Below are 18,591 nucleotides of genomic sequence, written 5' to 3' on the forward strand. Positions count from 1 at the left end.
ATCCTAAATTCAAAATGTTATTTAGTTCACCACTCAAAACAATATACTTTACTAAAACCAAAAACCATAAATCCCAAATCCCAAATCACTTATTGAAAAATAAAACCCTAGGAAACCCTAAAGTCCTAGACTGTCGATCCTTAAATCCCAAAACATTAATGATACTGAACCATGAGGTTCATACCAACGTTAAAATATACTAAATGCTAAACAACAATTCTTAAAAATCTAGGGCACTAAAGCTTCGATCCCTTATCTGTATTCCTTATATTGTAAATTGTGGAACACATGACCCCAAGATTCTAGAACTAGTCCCAAAGAATTTTAGTTTTACCTAATACACGATACTAACTCTAAACCATACACCATAAATCTCAACCCCAACTATACATATACTTCAAACTCACTTACCAACTTAAACCCAAACACTATCAGTGAACCCCAAACTTACCTTCACACTAATAAAATAAACCTAAATGCGTTGAATCATAAACTGAAATCCAACACTTTAACTAGAACACTATAAATCATAGTATCTTAAACTTGATCTCAAATCCTACAATGTAAGCACCAAATAAATGGTTTGCATTCCTAACTTCAATGCATACCAATAACCGAATCATGCATCCGAAGCTCCAAAAACCAAACCCAAAATCAAAATCCTACAACCTACAAGCCAAAATCTATATACTAATACCAAATCCTAAAACCAAAAACCTAAAAAAAATTATAAAAAAAAAACACTATAAATCATTGCGTTTTCAAATCCTACAACCTAAGCACTAAACTTCAATGCAAACCAAAAACCCAATGATGCATCCGAAGCTCCAAAAACCAAACCCATAATCAAAATCTTACGACCTATAAGCCCTTAAGCCAAGCCAAAACCAAAACCTAAAAAACATTAAAAAACTAAATCCCAAACTTTTAACTGCAAATTTAATGTTATTAATGTTATTCACTAGATCCCAAACCCTAAACCTAAAAACTCAAAATTAAAACATCTAAACTAGAACAATTTTATTCCTTCATCTTAAAAGTATACACTAGACCCTAGACCCCAAACCCCAAACCTCAAACCTCAAACCCTAAAACTTAAATTCAAAGTGCTATAAACTACAATGGAAACCCTAATTCACCAATAAACTACCTTAACCCAAGCACCAAGCCTTAATCTTGTATCCAAATAGCCTTAGCTCCCGGCTCAATTCCCCTACCCCCAAACATGAACACCCTAACTACAAAATCGATTCCAAAGCCCTTCGTGTAAAATCTCTAAATCTTAATATCTTAAGTTGTAAAAGACAAACCCTAGACCCTAAACATGGCCATAAAATACTAAACTTCAATTTCCTAAAAACTACGTGTAAGTATCAAATTTAGAAACATTCAAACCTAAAATGCCTAAGCCCCCAAACCATAATAACACCTAAAACATGCTGCACAAAAACCCTAAAGTCGAAGTGAGAGCCCCAATGTTGAACCGTAAATAGACTTTGAAATCCCAACCCCTTAATTCCCATATTGTGTATCCTAAATTCTTGAGCTAAAACCCCAATTTTAGATGTCTCGACCTCTATTTGTAACCCCAACCTCGAATTTAGAATTGAAAACCCCATACTCAAAACCACAAGCACCGTACGCTAAATCCAAATGCCTAAAATTATAAAACTTTGAATTCTAAACTCAATCTTAACTAAAGCTTTGAATTCTAAAAGTATAAAACTTAACACTAATCCTAAATCCTGAAATACTAAATGTAAATGGTTCCATAATTACCAGTAGGCTTGAACACTAAACCTGAACTTGTTCTCCTTGTATCATATACCCTAAACATTGAAATATTGAACCCCAAGATTCTAAAAATCTGCCAATGGAGGAGTAGTAGGATGGTTAGGAACCTGACTTCTCAGTGGAGAGGTCATGGGTTCAATTCCTACCGGCGGCATATGTCATATGTAATATCCCTATCCCTATATATAAAAAGCGCATTTGTACCAAAAAAAAGATTCTAAAAATCCTAATCTTGACCTCTACCCTTGACAAAAAACCGATAAATCTAGGTAATCCTAAACCAAAAACCCAAACCTTAAATCTCAAACAATAAAATCAATACCTAAACAATGAACAGTATCTATAACATTATATTCAAGAAAATGGCAATATCAAATTATATTCTAGAAAAATATAGAATCAAAAGAAGGTTGAGGTGGTGGTGGCTATCAAGGGCGGTGAAGGTTTTTGGCAGTGGCAGGTAGTTTCTAGTAAAGTGAGGTTTGGAAAGAAGATGGGTAAAGAAGAAATCCCTTCACCCACCTAAGGATTGGCTATGGAAGGATAACTTGGTCATAACACCTTAAATAAGGGCATATGGTCATTACTTCTAAAATTTGAATGACAATATATATTGAAATTTAAATTGTTAACTATGAGGTACCATTTAATTTGGAAGTGGGCCGCCAGTAATACTTAATAGTTAAGTGGAGTGTCTGAAGTTTTACCCCTATTAAGGTGGACCCCACATGTAGAAAACTTGAAATTTATCGAATGCCAAGATCCAACTGCACTAAACCTAACTCTAAGGTCTTGAAACCATAAACCTAAACCTAAAGCGTAGTGCATCAAATCTAGGAAAACCTGGCCCCTAAATACTATTACCCGTGAGCAGCCCAGAATAATAATAACATAAGTTGAAATACTTAACCCAAGACCCTAGATACATGGACCCAAAGCATTGATACTAAAATCATAAAACATTCCCATTGCCAACGCACAAAATCAGAACCATTAACTCTAAGTCCTAAGCCAAACCATCCGTTCAAAGCCTTCCTAAGCCATAAACACGAAACCTAAACCTCAAATCTTAAACCCTTGATCAAAGAAATAAATCCTATACATTGAAAATTTTGAACCCTAACCCAAAATTGCAACCCAAAGTCTAGAGGCACTCAAAAAACAAAAAGTCCTAAATAATAATGCCTAACCTTGGTTTCGAAAATACTCAAACATCACAGGCACTAAACCTTGAGTCCTATATCCTTGTTTAGTACCACTAAACCTTGAAAAACTCAAGCCCTATGTTCTAAAAACCTAATTTAACAATACCCAACATTAAACTCTGGACAATAACTCTAAACACTTTATTCTTATTCGGTATCCTAAACCCATATTTTGTACCTTAAATGCCAAACCCTAACCTCTATAGTTTAACATGATGCACAAAAATAGCTCCAAACCAGATGCCCTCCACCTCAAATTCCAATTCCTTGACACTAAATCCTAATGTCATAATTGAACAACAAAAACTCTAGGCCCCAAACCTTGCCCTAACCTTAAACAAACCCTAAATTGTATACATTCTATCAGTATTTATACCCTAAATTGTACTCCCTACCATCAATGTAAAAGCTAAAACCTATTATCCAAACTCAAAGCTGAAAGCCCCCTCATTCCCAACCCTAAAACGCAAACGTTAAAAAATAAACCCACTTATTATTCCTATATCCTAAATTCCTAATGCTTTATAGACCAACTTCAAAAACCTTAAAATCCGAAGTTAAAAACTCAGAACTATATTCAAAGGAATCATGCAGTCTAGACAAAGAGAAAGCCAAACCTTCATCCAACTCTGAGTCACTCACTCCCAAATCAAAACCTAGAGCCTAATTCTTTTATCGTATTCTTCTCAAGCACCAACCTTAAGTTTAAATCTTAATCTTCAAATAGCGTAAAACACAAATTCGAGAAACCCTATAAAACTAAACTCCAAAAGACAAACATTAAACCGGCAAAAAATATTTGGGCCCAAGTCAAAGTAATTATATATATCGAATTTTAAAGTCTAGCAATCTATACTCTAAATCCATAATCTTTTAAAATTCAACATGAAACTCAAAAGTTTAGAACCAAATGAAAAATAGGAACCCTAAATAAACTCTAGATCTCCAAAACCTAAAACCTAATGCTAATCTTAAACATAAACCAAAAGTTCAACCTTAAACCACAATGCCATGGTTCATTCACAATAATACCATTGACTTTTTAAACCACAAACCAACCCTAAATACTGGAAAAGAATTACTTTTGTGTACCTTAAAGCTAATCTTAAATCCTAAACATCAATTACTAATCTTAGAATCGTAATTGATCTTAGATCCATTTTGCTAATATCCTCAACCTTAGACCTTCAAACACTTAACAGCTAGATTTCAAATCCTAATTCTGAATTCAACCCAAAACCCCAATCAACTACCAAAACACCCTTAAATTCTCTATAGTGTAACATAATACCCAAAACCTACAAAAGACTATAGACCATAAACCCCAAATCCAAATCTCATAAAACTAAACCAAGCAAGATATCCTGAACCAACAAGTGTAAACAAACCCCAACCAAAATATAACCTAACGTAGAACTGAAAGTGTAACATCAAATTCAATTCCAAAGCTATGAATCCCAACCAATACAAAACCTAAAAAACTAGGCCCGCCATAATCTATATATGAAATACCACTCCTTAATGCTTTGAATATGAAATACAAAACCTACCCAAAACTTCCACAAAAAGACCTACCCAAACCCTAAATGACATGAGGTTCATTCTAGTTACCAACCCTAAACCCTATATCCTGAAAATTTTGAACCCTAACCAAAATTTTGAACCCAACATCTAGAGGCACTGATAAAACAAAAAATCCTGAATAATAATACCAAACCTTGGTCTCGAAATTACTAAAAAATCCCATGCACAAAAAATCCTGAATAATAATACCAAACCTTGAGTCCTTGTTTCGTAACCACTAAACCTTAAAAAACTCAACCTCTATGTTCTAAAAACCAATTTTGAACAATATCTAATGTTGAACTTTGAACAACAGCTCCAAACGCCCTATTCTTATTTAGTATCTTAAACCCAAATTATTACCTTAAATGCCAAACCCGACCCACTATAGTTTAACATGATGCACAAAAATAGCTCCTAACGCCTTATTCTTATTCGGTATCCTAAACCCAAATTTTGTACCTTAAATGCCAAATCCTACCCTCTATAGTTTAACATGATGCACAAAAATAGCTCCACATGCCCTCCACCTCAAATTCCAATTCCTTGACACTAAATCCTAATGTCATAATTTAACAACCAAAACTCTAGGCCCCAAAAACATACCCCTAACCTTAAACAAATCCTAAATTGTATACATTCTATTTAAACCCTAATATTCCCTACCATCAATGTAAAACATAAAACCTATGCCAGAAACTCAAAGCCGAAAGCTCCCTAGTTTGCAACCCTAAAATGCAGACATTAAACAATAAACCCACTTGTTATGCTTGCATCCTAATGCTTTATAGACCAACATCACAAACCTTGAAACCCAAACTCACAAACTCAAAACTCTATTTAAAGGAATCACTTAATCCAAACACAGTGTAAGCCGAACCTTCACCCAACTTTGAATCACTCACTCCCAAATTAATACATTGATCCTAATTCCTCTATTATATTCCTGGCAGCACCCAACCCTAAGTTTAAATCTTAATCTTCAAAAAGCCGAAAGCCCAAATTCGAGTAACCCTCCAAAACTAAACCCCAAATAACAAACATTAAACTGCCAAAAATGATTTGGGTCCAAGTCAAATTATATATATCGAATTTTAAAGTCAAGTAGATCTAAACTCTAAATTTAGAATCTTTTCAAACTCAACATGAAACTCAAAAGTTGAAAACCAAACGAAAAATAGGAACCCTAAATGAACCCTAGATCTCCAAAACCTAAAACCTAATGTTAATCTTAAACCTAAACCAAAAGTTCAACCTTAAACTACAATGCCATGGTTCATTAGCAATAATACCATGGGCTTTTTAAACCACAAACCTTCAACCCTGAAATACTGGAAAATAATTAATTATTAGTACTTAAAACTAATCTTATATCTTAAACATTAATCGCTAATCTTGGAATCATAACTTGGATGCTTTTTGCTAATATATCCTCAGCCTTAGACTTTCAAACACTTAACAGCTAGACTCCAAATCCTAATTCTAAATTCAACCCAAAACCCCAATCAACTACGGAAACACCCTTAAATTCTCCATAGTGTAGCATATTATCCAAAACCTACAAAAAACTATAGGCCATAAACCCCAAATCCACACCTTAAAACTAACAAAGCAAGATACCCTGGACCAGTGTAAACAAACCCCAACCAAAAACATAACCTAATGTAAAACTGAAAGTGTAACATCAAATTCAATTCCTAAGCTATAAATCCCAACCAATATGAAACCTAAAAAACTAGGCCCCAAACACATGCCATAATCTGTATCTTAGATACCAATCCTTAATGCTTTTTTGAATATGAAATACAAAACCTACTCAAAACTTCCACACAAAAAAACCTACCCAAACCCTAAATGCCATGAGCTCTGTTTGAGTTACCAACCCTAAACCAAAATTCTAAAAACAAAATCCTGAATAATAAATCCATAACTATTTTGCCTAAATATTAAAGACTAATATCGCAAACCTCAAAATCTAACCTTGAAATTCAAAATTGAAATTGCTAGTCTTGAAATTTATTCCATGATCTTGTTATGTAAGTTCTAGACCAAAATCTTAAACCCTAGCTTCAGATATTAAAATTTCAAAGCATGAAGAACCACCCCTTCCCCACCTCCCCCTACCCGTTTGTTCCCCAACCCCAAAAGAAAGAAGCCTAAGTCCATAACTTAGAACCCTCAATACAAACTATAGACTCTACCTTAACCCTGTACCCATCATCTCAAACTATAAAATTAATCCCCTTACTCATTCTCTAATCGCATAATGAACCACTAAAACCAAACTAAAATCCAAGTTCAATCACTCTCCACTTACTGTAATATTATTCCGTAAATTCAAAGCCTAAAAACAAACCATGAGAACCAATCCTAAACCTTAGATCCAAAAGCCCCATCACCCAAATCCAAGCTTCCATTTGTAAAACTTAGCACCAAACCATGAACAAGAAATCCATAAAACCTATTCTAAACCAAAATTACTTATCCCATACTAAATATCACAAGTTGTTTGGCCAAAACACTAATAATTCTAAACAACTAATCATAATCCAAAGTTATAAAATTAGCAATTAAAAACTCCGTCCTCAAACCATAAACAAAAAAACTAAATGCTGGAATGAATTCATATTAATCAATAATAAGAAAGTTTCCGTACAAAAAATTAAGTCACAATCTACGCAAGCCCAATGATTTTACATGAGAAATAAAAACTTCATTTGCTATTGCTTTGGTAAGGGGGTCAGCTACCATCTGACAAGTAGATATGTACATAAGTACAACTTTCTTCCTTGCTATAATGTGATCACTCACTCAAGTCTTATTGACCTTAAGGCTAATAAATCTTAAAATACTAATGATAAATCTTGGATCCATTCTGCTAACACCTTCAACCTTAGACCTTGAAATAGTTAACACCTAAATTCCAAATCCTGAACCCTGTCCTTAACCCTAAACAAATGCTCTAGACACCCTAAAGTCTCTATAGTATGACATAATTCCCAACATCCTATAAACCATATACTAACCTAAACACCTGAAGATTAAATCCTAATTCCCAAAATCAGCAAGTGTAACGAGACCCAAACACAACGCAAATTTTAAACTCAATATGTAACACTAAATTCCAATTCCTAAGCTATAAATCCCAACACGCATATAACACCTAAAAACTTTAGCCCGAAACATAATTCAATAATCTCTATCATAGTACAATCCTAAACACCATGGATTTAAAGTAAAAAACCTACCCAAACTCTATGCCATAATCTTTATGATGGTAACCTAAACCAAAATTCTTAAAACAAAATTCTGGAAAATAATTCCCGAATTTTTCTGTTGAAAGATATAGTGTAGACCGAAATCACAAACTTAAACTTGAAAACTCAAAATTGAAATTCCTAGCCTTGGAATTTATCTTGTTCATACATTAAAATAAAAGCTTGAAGAATAAAGCTTGAACTTGAACTCCAAGATCTAAATCCTTAGACTATAAGATCTTTAACGGTAGACTTACCACCCCATGTCCAATCCAACATCCACCCCCACCACAAAAAAAAGAAAAAGGGGGGGGGGGGAAGAAAGATTAAGCCTAAACACTAAGTCCAATATCTAAGCCTAAATCAAACTCTTTGCTCAACTCTGCTTCGGGAGTCGCCTCCCCAAAATACGACGGCTTGATCAAGAGAGCCAGAAGCTGGGGCCACCCGCCGGAGCTTCTTTCTATTGACTCTGTTTGTTTCCGGGGGGCTTGGCTTCATATTCTAGAACCCTCAACACAAACCATAAATTCTACCTTAAAAGCCCCAAAACCAGCTTTCACACTTTAAGGCACAACCCATAAATCCCTACCTCTAAAGAAACCAAAACACAAACCTTGAAAGTGTCGTAACCTCAAACCCAACACAACCAAAAAAAAATTGTATGTCTAAAATAAGAAACCAAATTCTAAATTCTAACACCTAAGATCCCAAAACGAAACTCTAAATCATAAAACTAAGATCCCAAAACTTTGGTACAAAAAAATAGCCTAAAACTTTGTCCTAACATCAAGTGCTACCGAAAACTATACAAAATACTTAAACTTGAATAAATCTCATCAGCAAAAATCCGAAACCTTAAAACTACACATAAACCTAATATAGAAACTCTTAAATATGAATTTTGTCCCCAACTGAATCTAAATCCATAACTTTCAACCAAGAAACCTAAAACCTAAAAGCAAAATCCTAAACCTTAATTCTACAACCAAATCCTAAATCAAGAATTTAAACCCCAATACTTAATCACATAGCCCATATTAAAATTCAAACCCGATGACTCTTCACTATCCACCCAGTATTGTTCTCTAAATTCAAACCATGAACACCAATCCTAAATTCAAGATCCAATAGTCTAACACCCAAACTATACATTAAAACCGAAAAAACTTCTTACCGAACAAACACTAACTCTAAAATTTTTAAAAACAAACCCAATAATATATTCCTAAAAACTAAATAGAACTTCAAAAATGAAACCTAATCTAGAAAAGCCTTACACAGCCAAAACCGTCGACACCAAGCCCCAAACCACAAACTTCTGACCCCAAACTATAAAAGCCCTAAATCCAATTAGCATAAAATAAAACCCAAAATCAAAACCCAAAGTTCCTAACCGCAACGCCTAAGATACTATATCTTAAATACCAAATCTTGAAATATTTAACCTAAAATTATGAACACAAACTTTAAATCCATAGTCAAAGCCAAACCTAGTGCCATGTCCATGAATTCTAATAAATCTGAACTCCTAAATCTCATATTACATATCCTAAAGGTGAAGCTTTCAAAATCCAAGTACCTGAACATGAATTGAAAAACATATCCTGAAGTTCATAATTCAAAACCCCATTGTCAAACTATAAACACCACACATTAAATCCCAAATGTTAAAGTACTAAAAGCTAATCCTTGGTCCCATAATCACGAATAATGTTGAATCCTAAACCCATTGTCGTTATTCCCTAGAGAACTACTCCAATACTTTGATTTTTAACCCATTATAAACCCTTTAATGCTACTCGAAACAACATATACCTGGTGCCAATCTTGTCTAGTTATTAACTCTAGAACCAAACTTTAGGGAAACCTGAACAAAAAAATCCCAACATTTTTGCATAAATCTTCATGCGATGAAGTAAAAGTCACAAGCCTTGAAACTTGAATTCAAACTCAAAACTGAAATTCCTAACCATAAACTTCCTTCATTATTCTAGATGAGTGCACTCTATATTAGAACATCCTTTGCCTGTATAGTGTCAAAAAAAAAACCTAACACTAACTTCCAAATGTTAAACTCATACCTTAATGCCTAAATACAAAGACACTAAATCCTTAACCCTATTACCCTAATGCCAATTAGATGACACATTAGTACGCAACATCCGATGTTCAAACAGAACCCTCTTCTTAGCTTTAGAATCTGGAGCCATTATAGTTTCCATACTCTAAACCAACCTTAATAATTATAAATCCCAAATCCCAATATTATGATAGCGATAAATCGAAGTACTAACCGAAAAGCTAACTCTCAAACCCAATCCAATTTTTTTCCCAAAAAAAAAAAAAAAACCAATCCAATCCAATCCATACAATCAAAATTTCAAATCAAAAGCCTAATTTTTCCGCTTCTAAATGCATAAATTGAAAACGCAAACCTATCAAAAATGAAATTCCAAACCTTTTCCTTAAATGCTAAATCCAAGTATGAATTTGAAGCCGAGCCCAACTCACCCAACCCAATTATGAATCCCTAAATCTCCTAATTTAGACCCCAATACAAATCTTAAACTCAAATCCTAAACTTGAACCACAAGAACCTATGAACAAACAAAATTACCAAACCTCCCGTAGTCAAAGCCTAAAGTTAATACCATAAACCATACATTCTAAAATCCTAGGCTGCAAAATAGAGTACTGCATAGTGAAGCAAAAACTTTCAATCCAAAACCTAAATCCTTAATTCAAATTCTTGTTATCCGACTCACCACTCAAAATAGTATATTTGACTAAAGCCAAAAACCTTAGATTTGAACCCCTAATCATTTATTGAAAAATAAAACCCTGGGAAACCCTAAAGTCCTAGACAGCCAGACCATAAATCCAAAAACATTAGGTTCATACCAACCTTAAAATATACTAAATGCTAAACTACGGTTCCTAAAAATCTAGAGCACTAAACCTTATATCCCTTATCCGAATTCCTTAAACTGTAATTTTTGGAAGACATGATCCCAAGATTGTAAACCATATACCATAAATCTCAACCCCAAATCCCCCAACTCTACATCCTTAACACCATAAGCCAACAAAAATATACTTCAAATTCATTTACCCTTAACCCTAAACTTAAACTGAAACCTAAACACTATTGGTGAACCCCAAACCTGAACCCCTAAACCCTAAATATTGTACCCTATAGCCTGATAAATCTTATACCCTTGCACCAATAAAATAGACCTCAATACCTTAAATCATAAACTCAAATCCAACACTATAACTAAAACACTATAAATCATAGCATCATAAACTCAATCCAAAATCCTACAACCTAAGCACTGAATTAATGGTTTACATTCCCTAACATCAACGCAACTCAATCATGCATCCGAAGCTCCAAAAACCAAACCCAAAATCCTACAACCAAAGCACTATAAATTATAGTATCATAAACTTGATTCCAAATCCTACAATCAATCATGCATCTGAAGCTCCAAAAACCAAATCCAAAATCAAAATCCTACAACTTGAGCCCTAAGCCAAGCCAAAATCTATACCTAAAGAAACAATAAAAAATTAAATTCCAAATTTTTTAACTCTAATTATTGTTATTAATGTAATTCATTGAGATCCCTAACCCTAAACCTAAAAACTCAAAATTGAAATGTGTAAACTAGAACTCTATCCCTTCATCTTAAAAGTTTATACTGAACCCCAAACCTCAAACCCTAAAACTTAAACTACAATGTTAACCCTAATCCACAAAACTTAGAAACTACCTTAACCCAAGCACCAAGCCTAAATCTTGTATCCAAATAGCCTTAGCCCCCGGCTCAATACCTCCAACCCAACCACTAGAAATTAAGTACCTAGCCCCAAGCATCAATAAAAAGAATATTAAACCCTAACTACAAAATTGATTCCAAAGCCCTTGATGTAAAATCTCTGAATCTTAATACCTTAAGTTGTAAAAGGCAAACCCTAGACCCTAAACATGATCATAAAATACTAAACCTCAAATTTCTGAACTACATTTAAGTATCAAATTTAGAGACATTCAAACCTAAAATGCCTAGGCCCCCAAAACCTAAACACCTAAAACTTGAAGCACAAAAACCCTAAAACCGTAGTGAGAGCCCCAACGTTGAAAATAAAACATGAATTCATTCTCCTTGTATCCTATACCCTAAAGATTGAAATATTGTACCCTCAGAATCTAAAAATCCTAATCTTGACCGTAAACAAGTAAACCAAACACCATATGCTATATGCTAAATTCAAATATTTTATAGGTTAACTTAATACACAAAACTTAGTCTAAAATTATATGTGAACCCTAAACTCAAACTCATAAAAATAAATCTAGATAATCCTAAATAAAAAACCCAAACCTTAAACTAAACTTAAATCTCAAACACTAAAATCAGTACCTAAACTATGAACAGTATTCCCTAACATTATAATAAAGCCAAAGGCCTAAGCCCCAAATGCGATATCAAATTACATTCTACAAAAAAATATAGAATCAAAAGAACTATTCGTCTGGGATGAGATGATAAAGGTGTTGGGTTGTGGGCTTAACTAACATTGGTCATTTATCTGGGCCCATATTCATTCAGTATATTTAGTCAGAGGTATTACTAACCTTTACCATTGTGGGAGTAGTTAAAGGTTAGGGTTTTATATTATAAATAGCTTATTGGGTTCCTGTAGCCATCACGTATAATATTTTGGGTTTGAGATTGTTTCTGCATACTCTCAAGCGAAGGATTACAAAGAGTGAAAGGCTTTAGAAGATTCAAGGAGAGTAAAGAAGGCGGATCTATAACAAGAACACACTATAGGTATTTATTAATCTACGCTTCCATTGATTATATTCATAACACATGCTTTAATTATTATAGGAATAATATAGATCATTGTGGATCCAACAATTGTCATCAGAGTCATTTTCTATAATAATTAAGGTTATGAATTCTTGATTTTATTGTTTGATTATCTAGGTGTTCTGTTGATTTTATTTTGGATTAGATCTAATGCGAGGATCCATGGTTTAATTAAAACCCTAAACCTATTGATTTGATTTAGGAGTGGTTAAAGATTAGGGTTTTATATTATAAATAGCTTCTTGGGTCCTTATAAATAGCTTCTTAGGTCCCCGTAGCCATCACGTGTCATAATTTTGGGTTTGAGATTGTTTCTACACACTCTCAAGTGAAGGATTCCAAAGAGTGCAAAGCTTTAGAAGATTCAAGGAGAGTAAAGAAGTGGATCTATAACAAAAACACACTACAGGTATTTATTCATCTACGCTTCCATTGATTATAACGCGTGCTTTAATTATTATAGTAATAATATAGATCATTGTGGATCCAACAATTGGCATCAGAGCCATTTTCTCTAATAATTAAAGTTATGAATTCTTGATTTTATTGTTTGATTATCGGTGTTCTGTTGATTTAATTTTGGATTAGACCCAATGGGAGGATCCAGAGTTTAATTAAAACCTTAAGTCATCTGTTGATTTAATTTATTATTGTGATCCAAATGAGAGGATTGTAATAATATGCATGATTCGTTAATCCATGAAAGTTTTTTTTATTTTATTTTTTCATGTGTTTCTTGGATCTTTCATGAAATTTTATGATTTAGAATTATGAAATCTTGAATCCTGTCCTTGTGAGTCCTTTCCTTAACTTTTTCCATTGTCTCCTGTCTTATTGAATTTATAAATTTCCCGCTCTTACCAATCACGCTCCCAATAACGCTGTCGGGCCAGAGGATGAGATATACATTCAACTCACCATCCCCTGAATCATCTTTGTTGGTAGACCGTAGTTCTTAGTTCCATTGTGTTGGTGTGCTCTTTATAGCAATGTTCACTCCAGTAATATTCTCTTTATGACCGTAACTTGGTTCACTGTGACTCATAATAAATTTGTATGCTTTACTTATCATTCAATCCTTGCCTTCAGCTTTTTGTGTATAGGATCATTGTCAATCAATGATGTATAGGGCAAATTGGCTGTGGTTGGTAGCTACTCTTTGTTTTTTCTTGATTTTCTCCACATGATTGAGGAATGTATAGCTCAATTTTAGCCCAGAGATCCGTGTTATTATCGACACTGATACCAACTGAGAAATATTGAATTCCTTCATTCTTGGGTTCTGCGTATGGACTTGTCTCCTGACCTTGGTTGGGAAGAAATCCCTATTGGTTTTGGTGTTATCGGATATTAGTCTTTCAGTATAACATAGAGACTAATAGTCCCACTCATTGTGAAGTTCCTTTACTTGTAGAACTCTACTCATTGTAAAATACCACATCATGTACACTACCATCTCTATTTAAAGATAATGAAAGCTCTCCCCGAACACAGTTGATTGGGGATTTCACCGTGGACGTAGACTTCACATTGAAGATCGAACCACGTTAAAATCTTGTATTCATTCTGAACATGGTATCAGAGCTCACCTGGATTTGTTCGGTGTGCGCTCGTTCTTGAAGCATTGGCATCTGCGAGTCTTTCTTGCAAGGATTTTTAATCTTTGATTTCGACTTCGTTTCTGGAACTAGGGATCGTCGCTGGCCATCTTTCTCCCCAAGATTCAGTTTTGGGTACCTGCAAGGAATTAAAAATCTGGAGATGTTCTTGCACGGCTTGTACCTAAAATCCAGCTAAGTACTCAGCCTTTTCCTTGTTTCTTTGTTTTGGTTACCAAAAAAAAAAAAGAAGCAAAAGCACTTTTTGGGTTTCACGTGGAGACTTTTGGGTACCCGTGTAAACCTTTTTTATTTTATTATTTTTTTTTTTGCCTTTCTGCTTTGGGTTTAACGTGTAAACTCTTTGCCATTCTGATTTTGTTTCTCCAAATAAAAAAAAAAAAGGAGAAAGGAAAGGCAAAACATCTCTTTAAACCCTTTGCTTGGTTGTTGATTGGTTGTTGCACGGGTAGAAGTATTCATCATGACTGATCCAAAGGTTTCATACGAATCTACTGGTTGTCTTACCTCCACCTTACTCAATGAGAGAAATTTTTTGACTTGGTCTCGTGCAATAACCGTTGTCTTAGGTGGGCGTTCTAAAATTGGTCATGTTAATGGATAGACCAAAGCTCCTGATATTGCTGACCCCAAATATGGTGAATGGTTTGCCAATGATAACCAAGTTATGACTTGGCTTTTTAATTCCATGGAACCTCAGATATATGAGATTTTTGCTTACTCTGAAACGGCTAAATCTCTGTGGGATGCCTTAAGTGTTATGTATGGACAAGCTGATAATTCCTCTAGAATCTATGAACTGCAACAAGAGATTGCTCATGTTGAGCAAGGATCTTCTCAGTCTTTTTCTGACCATCATGGAAACCTTAAAAAGAAATGGGACGAACTTCGTCAGTATTGTCCCCCAGCCCAAACTATTGATGAATATATGAAGAGAGATGAGCATGACCGTGTCTTTCAACTGTTAGCCAGTATTCAACCTGAATATGAAGACTTAAAAAGACAGATACTTATGAATTCAGAAATTCCCACATTCACTCCTGTTTGTGCCACTATTCGGAGAGAAGAGACTAGAAGACGTGTTATGCATTCTGAATCTAAAACAGGGACTGATCAAAGTGAGACTACTGCCCATGTTGCAAAAACAAATATTTTTCCTAATTCTGGCTCTGGAAATCAAGTCTCTTATGGTCGTCATCGTGGGAAAGGTCGTGGAACTCGACCTACTTATCATTGTGATCATTGTAATCGTGATGGTCATTCTAAAGAACGATGCTGGTAGTTGCACCCTCACTTGCGTCCTTCTAAAGATTAGACCCCCACTAAAACATCAAATCCAAAAATTGTTGCGCAAGGGCTCTCTTGATTTTCACAAAAATCAACTACTGGCTTCTGCGTATTTGTTGGAGGAAATCTAGTCACTTGGAAAAGTAAAAAACAAAGTGTGGTTGCACGTTCTAGTGCTGAAGCTGAGTATAGAGCAATGGCATCTGCAACTAGTGAATTGGTATGGATAAGATCTCTTCTTCAAGAATTAGGATTTGACAGTTTTAGTCAACCTATGAAGCTCTTCTGTGATAATCAAGCAGCTACTCACATTGCTTCCAACCCAGTATTTCATGAAAGAACCAAGTACATTGAGATTGATTGTCATTTTATTCGTGAGAAAGTCTAAGATGGAACTATTGAAACTCCATTCATAAGAAGTGAAGAACAACTTGCAGATATTTTCACAAAAGCTTTATCCAAGGGAACATTCCAAAAACTATTGTCCAAGTTGACCTCAGATGTTATCTTCGATCCAACTTGAGGAGGAGTGTTATCGGATATTAGTCTTTCAGTATAATATAAAGACTAATAGTCCCACTCATTGTAAAGTTCATTTACTTGTAGAACTCTACTCATTGTAAAATACCACATCATGTACACTACCATCTCTATTTAAAGATAATGAAAGCTCTCCCCAGAACACAGTTGATTGGGGATTTCACCGTGGACGTAGACTTCACATTGAAGATCGAACCACGTTAACATTTTGTATTCATTCTGAACATTTGGACAGTGGAGATTTGTGGCCTAGAATCTCAATTGTCATCTATTTTGCAGATTATATAATAGACACTTACCGATATTACCCATACATACTAGTACAATATTGCCTTCTATGCATCTTCACTTGTAGATTGAATTCAGCAATTCTCTCCCTCTTTGATATCTGAACAAGAATTGATGACCACTTCTTTTTGTTTTCCACCTCATCTTACCATGCCAGTCATTTTGATACTATTGTACCGAAAAGTGCTTTGACTAATTGATGTTTAGCATGCTTTAATTTTGTTACAGCATTGATCCTAGGGTGGTACTGTGCGTCCTTGGTTCTTGGCTGCATTATTCGGAAAATTCATACTAGAATTGATAGTGCTTGTTCTAATTCCTGGCTTTGAATCAACTTGTTTTTTTCGTCCATACGGAGCAACGTCTAGTATGAGATGGACGTTCATCTGGTCGCAAAAAATTCTGTCTCCTCTGGTCAAAATAGACCAAACAGACATCGCTCTGATCACAAAGGACCAAATGGAATTCTAGAGATAGACATCCATCTGGGTTTTGTAAAAAAAAATGATTTGTTTTCTTATGGAAAAATCCCATTGTAAATTACTGCAAATAGGATTACATAATGTTATGATATAATTATCTGGAACCCACCAAAGTGGTAAAATATAATTTTATCTTGATATTTTGTGATCCAAGGTATATATAATTACTGCAGTAAATTGATGGTGTTCAGCCAAAGGTGTCATCAAAATATGATTATACACATGTTTTGGCACGAATCCTCTTTAATCTCTTCAAACGGGATCATAGGTATTTTAATGATGATCCGATTATCAAGTGGTTGACCACGCTGCTATAACTCCCACTTTGTTTGGGGTGCTAGCTGGCAATCGATAACAACAATATAGCCATGCAGCCTATGATGAGCTGCCTTTCTTCAAATAGTTTAGTGCAATGCTCCCCTCATGATCAAGTTTTGCACAATTAATATAGGCAATCATTCGAACTTAACGCTTATTGGCACAAAACCTCATGATTTTCTTCCAACAATAATTTGGAACCTTAGTGATTTTCTCACATCAACTCTTACTTTAATGCGAACATAGTGCACCTATGTTCCAAACTGAAAACCTTTGACCATCATGTAGTTGCTTGGCTCACCTATTCTTTTTGCTAGCAAGATAATCGCCTCCTTCTCTACAAAATCCTCTGGAATACCATGAAGTTGCACCAAAAAATCAGTAGGGCTAAAGCTCCATCACAGTTCCTCATTCCATTTCTCTAGCATGAGTAGATTGCCTGAGACTGACCAAGGCCCCTCATCCAGCAAATTCCTCAGGTCAATATCAAGTTCAAACTGAACTTATATAACCTTTCACCTACCGGTGAGATATCAATTGAAAATCGTGTGCACGAAGCAACCCTTCCATCACAGCTTGTCTACGATGTTGTTTACCATCTTGAATCAGACCCACTAAGGTTCTTTCCACCTTTATTTTATCTTGGTGCTTCTCCACATCACCCAAATATACTTCATCATCAGAGGACTCTTCCATTTCCAGATTATGGTTGGACTTCTGCTGCGATCTTGAGGAGGATAGAGAGTTTGTGCTATTCTTTTTTCCAGGTGCCGTAGTAGTAATGGACCAACTGTTCAACCACTTGGCCTCATCATTGAAAAGAGTAAAGAAAGCTTAGCAGAGATAACCAAGCTCACTCTCCCTTAGAAAATGGTGAATTTACTCAAGTGATGTTAAGCAAATTTTAATTTCGAGTTCCAACAGAAAGTTCTAATTGGAACATTGACATGGAATTGGACTTCACAGAAAATCCACTGCGTAGTTAATGTCAATGAGGTATGGAACTTGTGTTGATTCATCACATTAACACAATACTAACCAGAAATTAAGAAAGAATATACTACAAAATCAAATTCTTTAAATGACAATGCATCAGATACAATTAGTACATAAACATTTTGCTTAAGCTATAGTTCTTATAACAATAAAAATGGACATTCTCAGATTCTCAATAAGAGCTTAGATTGTGAAGGTTTATGTACCTCTAGTACATTACTATGGACAGAATCGAAAGCAACAATCATTGATCAATTTGGGAAAATATAAAACAACTACAAGCTGAAACAAAATTACAGCTATATTTGGCAGCATAGCAATTTTTTTTTATAAGCATCATACATCCAAGTAATAGG

The 18,591-nt window shown here is 34.6% G+C and overlaps 1 protein-coding gene across 1 annotated transcript; it reads left to right on the forward strand.

Annotated features, from left to right (window-relative positions):
* The first annotated feature begins 15,012 nt into the window (after positions 1–15,012).
* On the forward strand, positions 15,013–15,606 carry LOC149001497 (uncharacterized). The gene has a single exon (XM_089137055.1). It carries the CDS (start codon positions 15,013–15,015, stop codon positions 15,604–15,606), a length of 594 nt encoding a protein of 197 aa, XP_088993181.1.
* The last annotated feature ends 2,985 nt before the right edge of the window (positions 15,607–18,591 follow it).

Source organism: Hakea prostrata, chromosome 10 (genome assembly GCF_041222555.1).
Source record: "Hakea prostrata isolate BN-2017 chromosome 10, UWA_Hpros_2, whole genome shotgun sequence".
NCBI lineage: Eukaryota > Viridiplantae > Streptophyta > Magnoliopsida > Proteales > Proteaceae > Hakea > Hakea prostrata.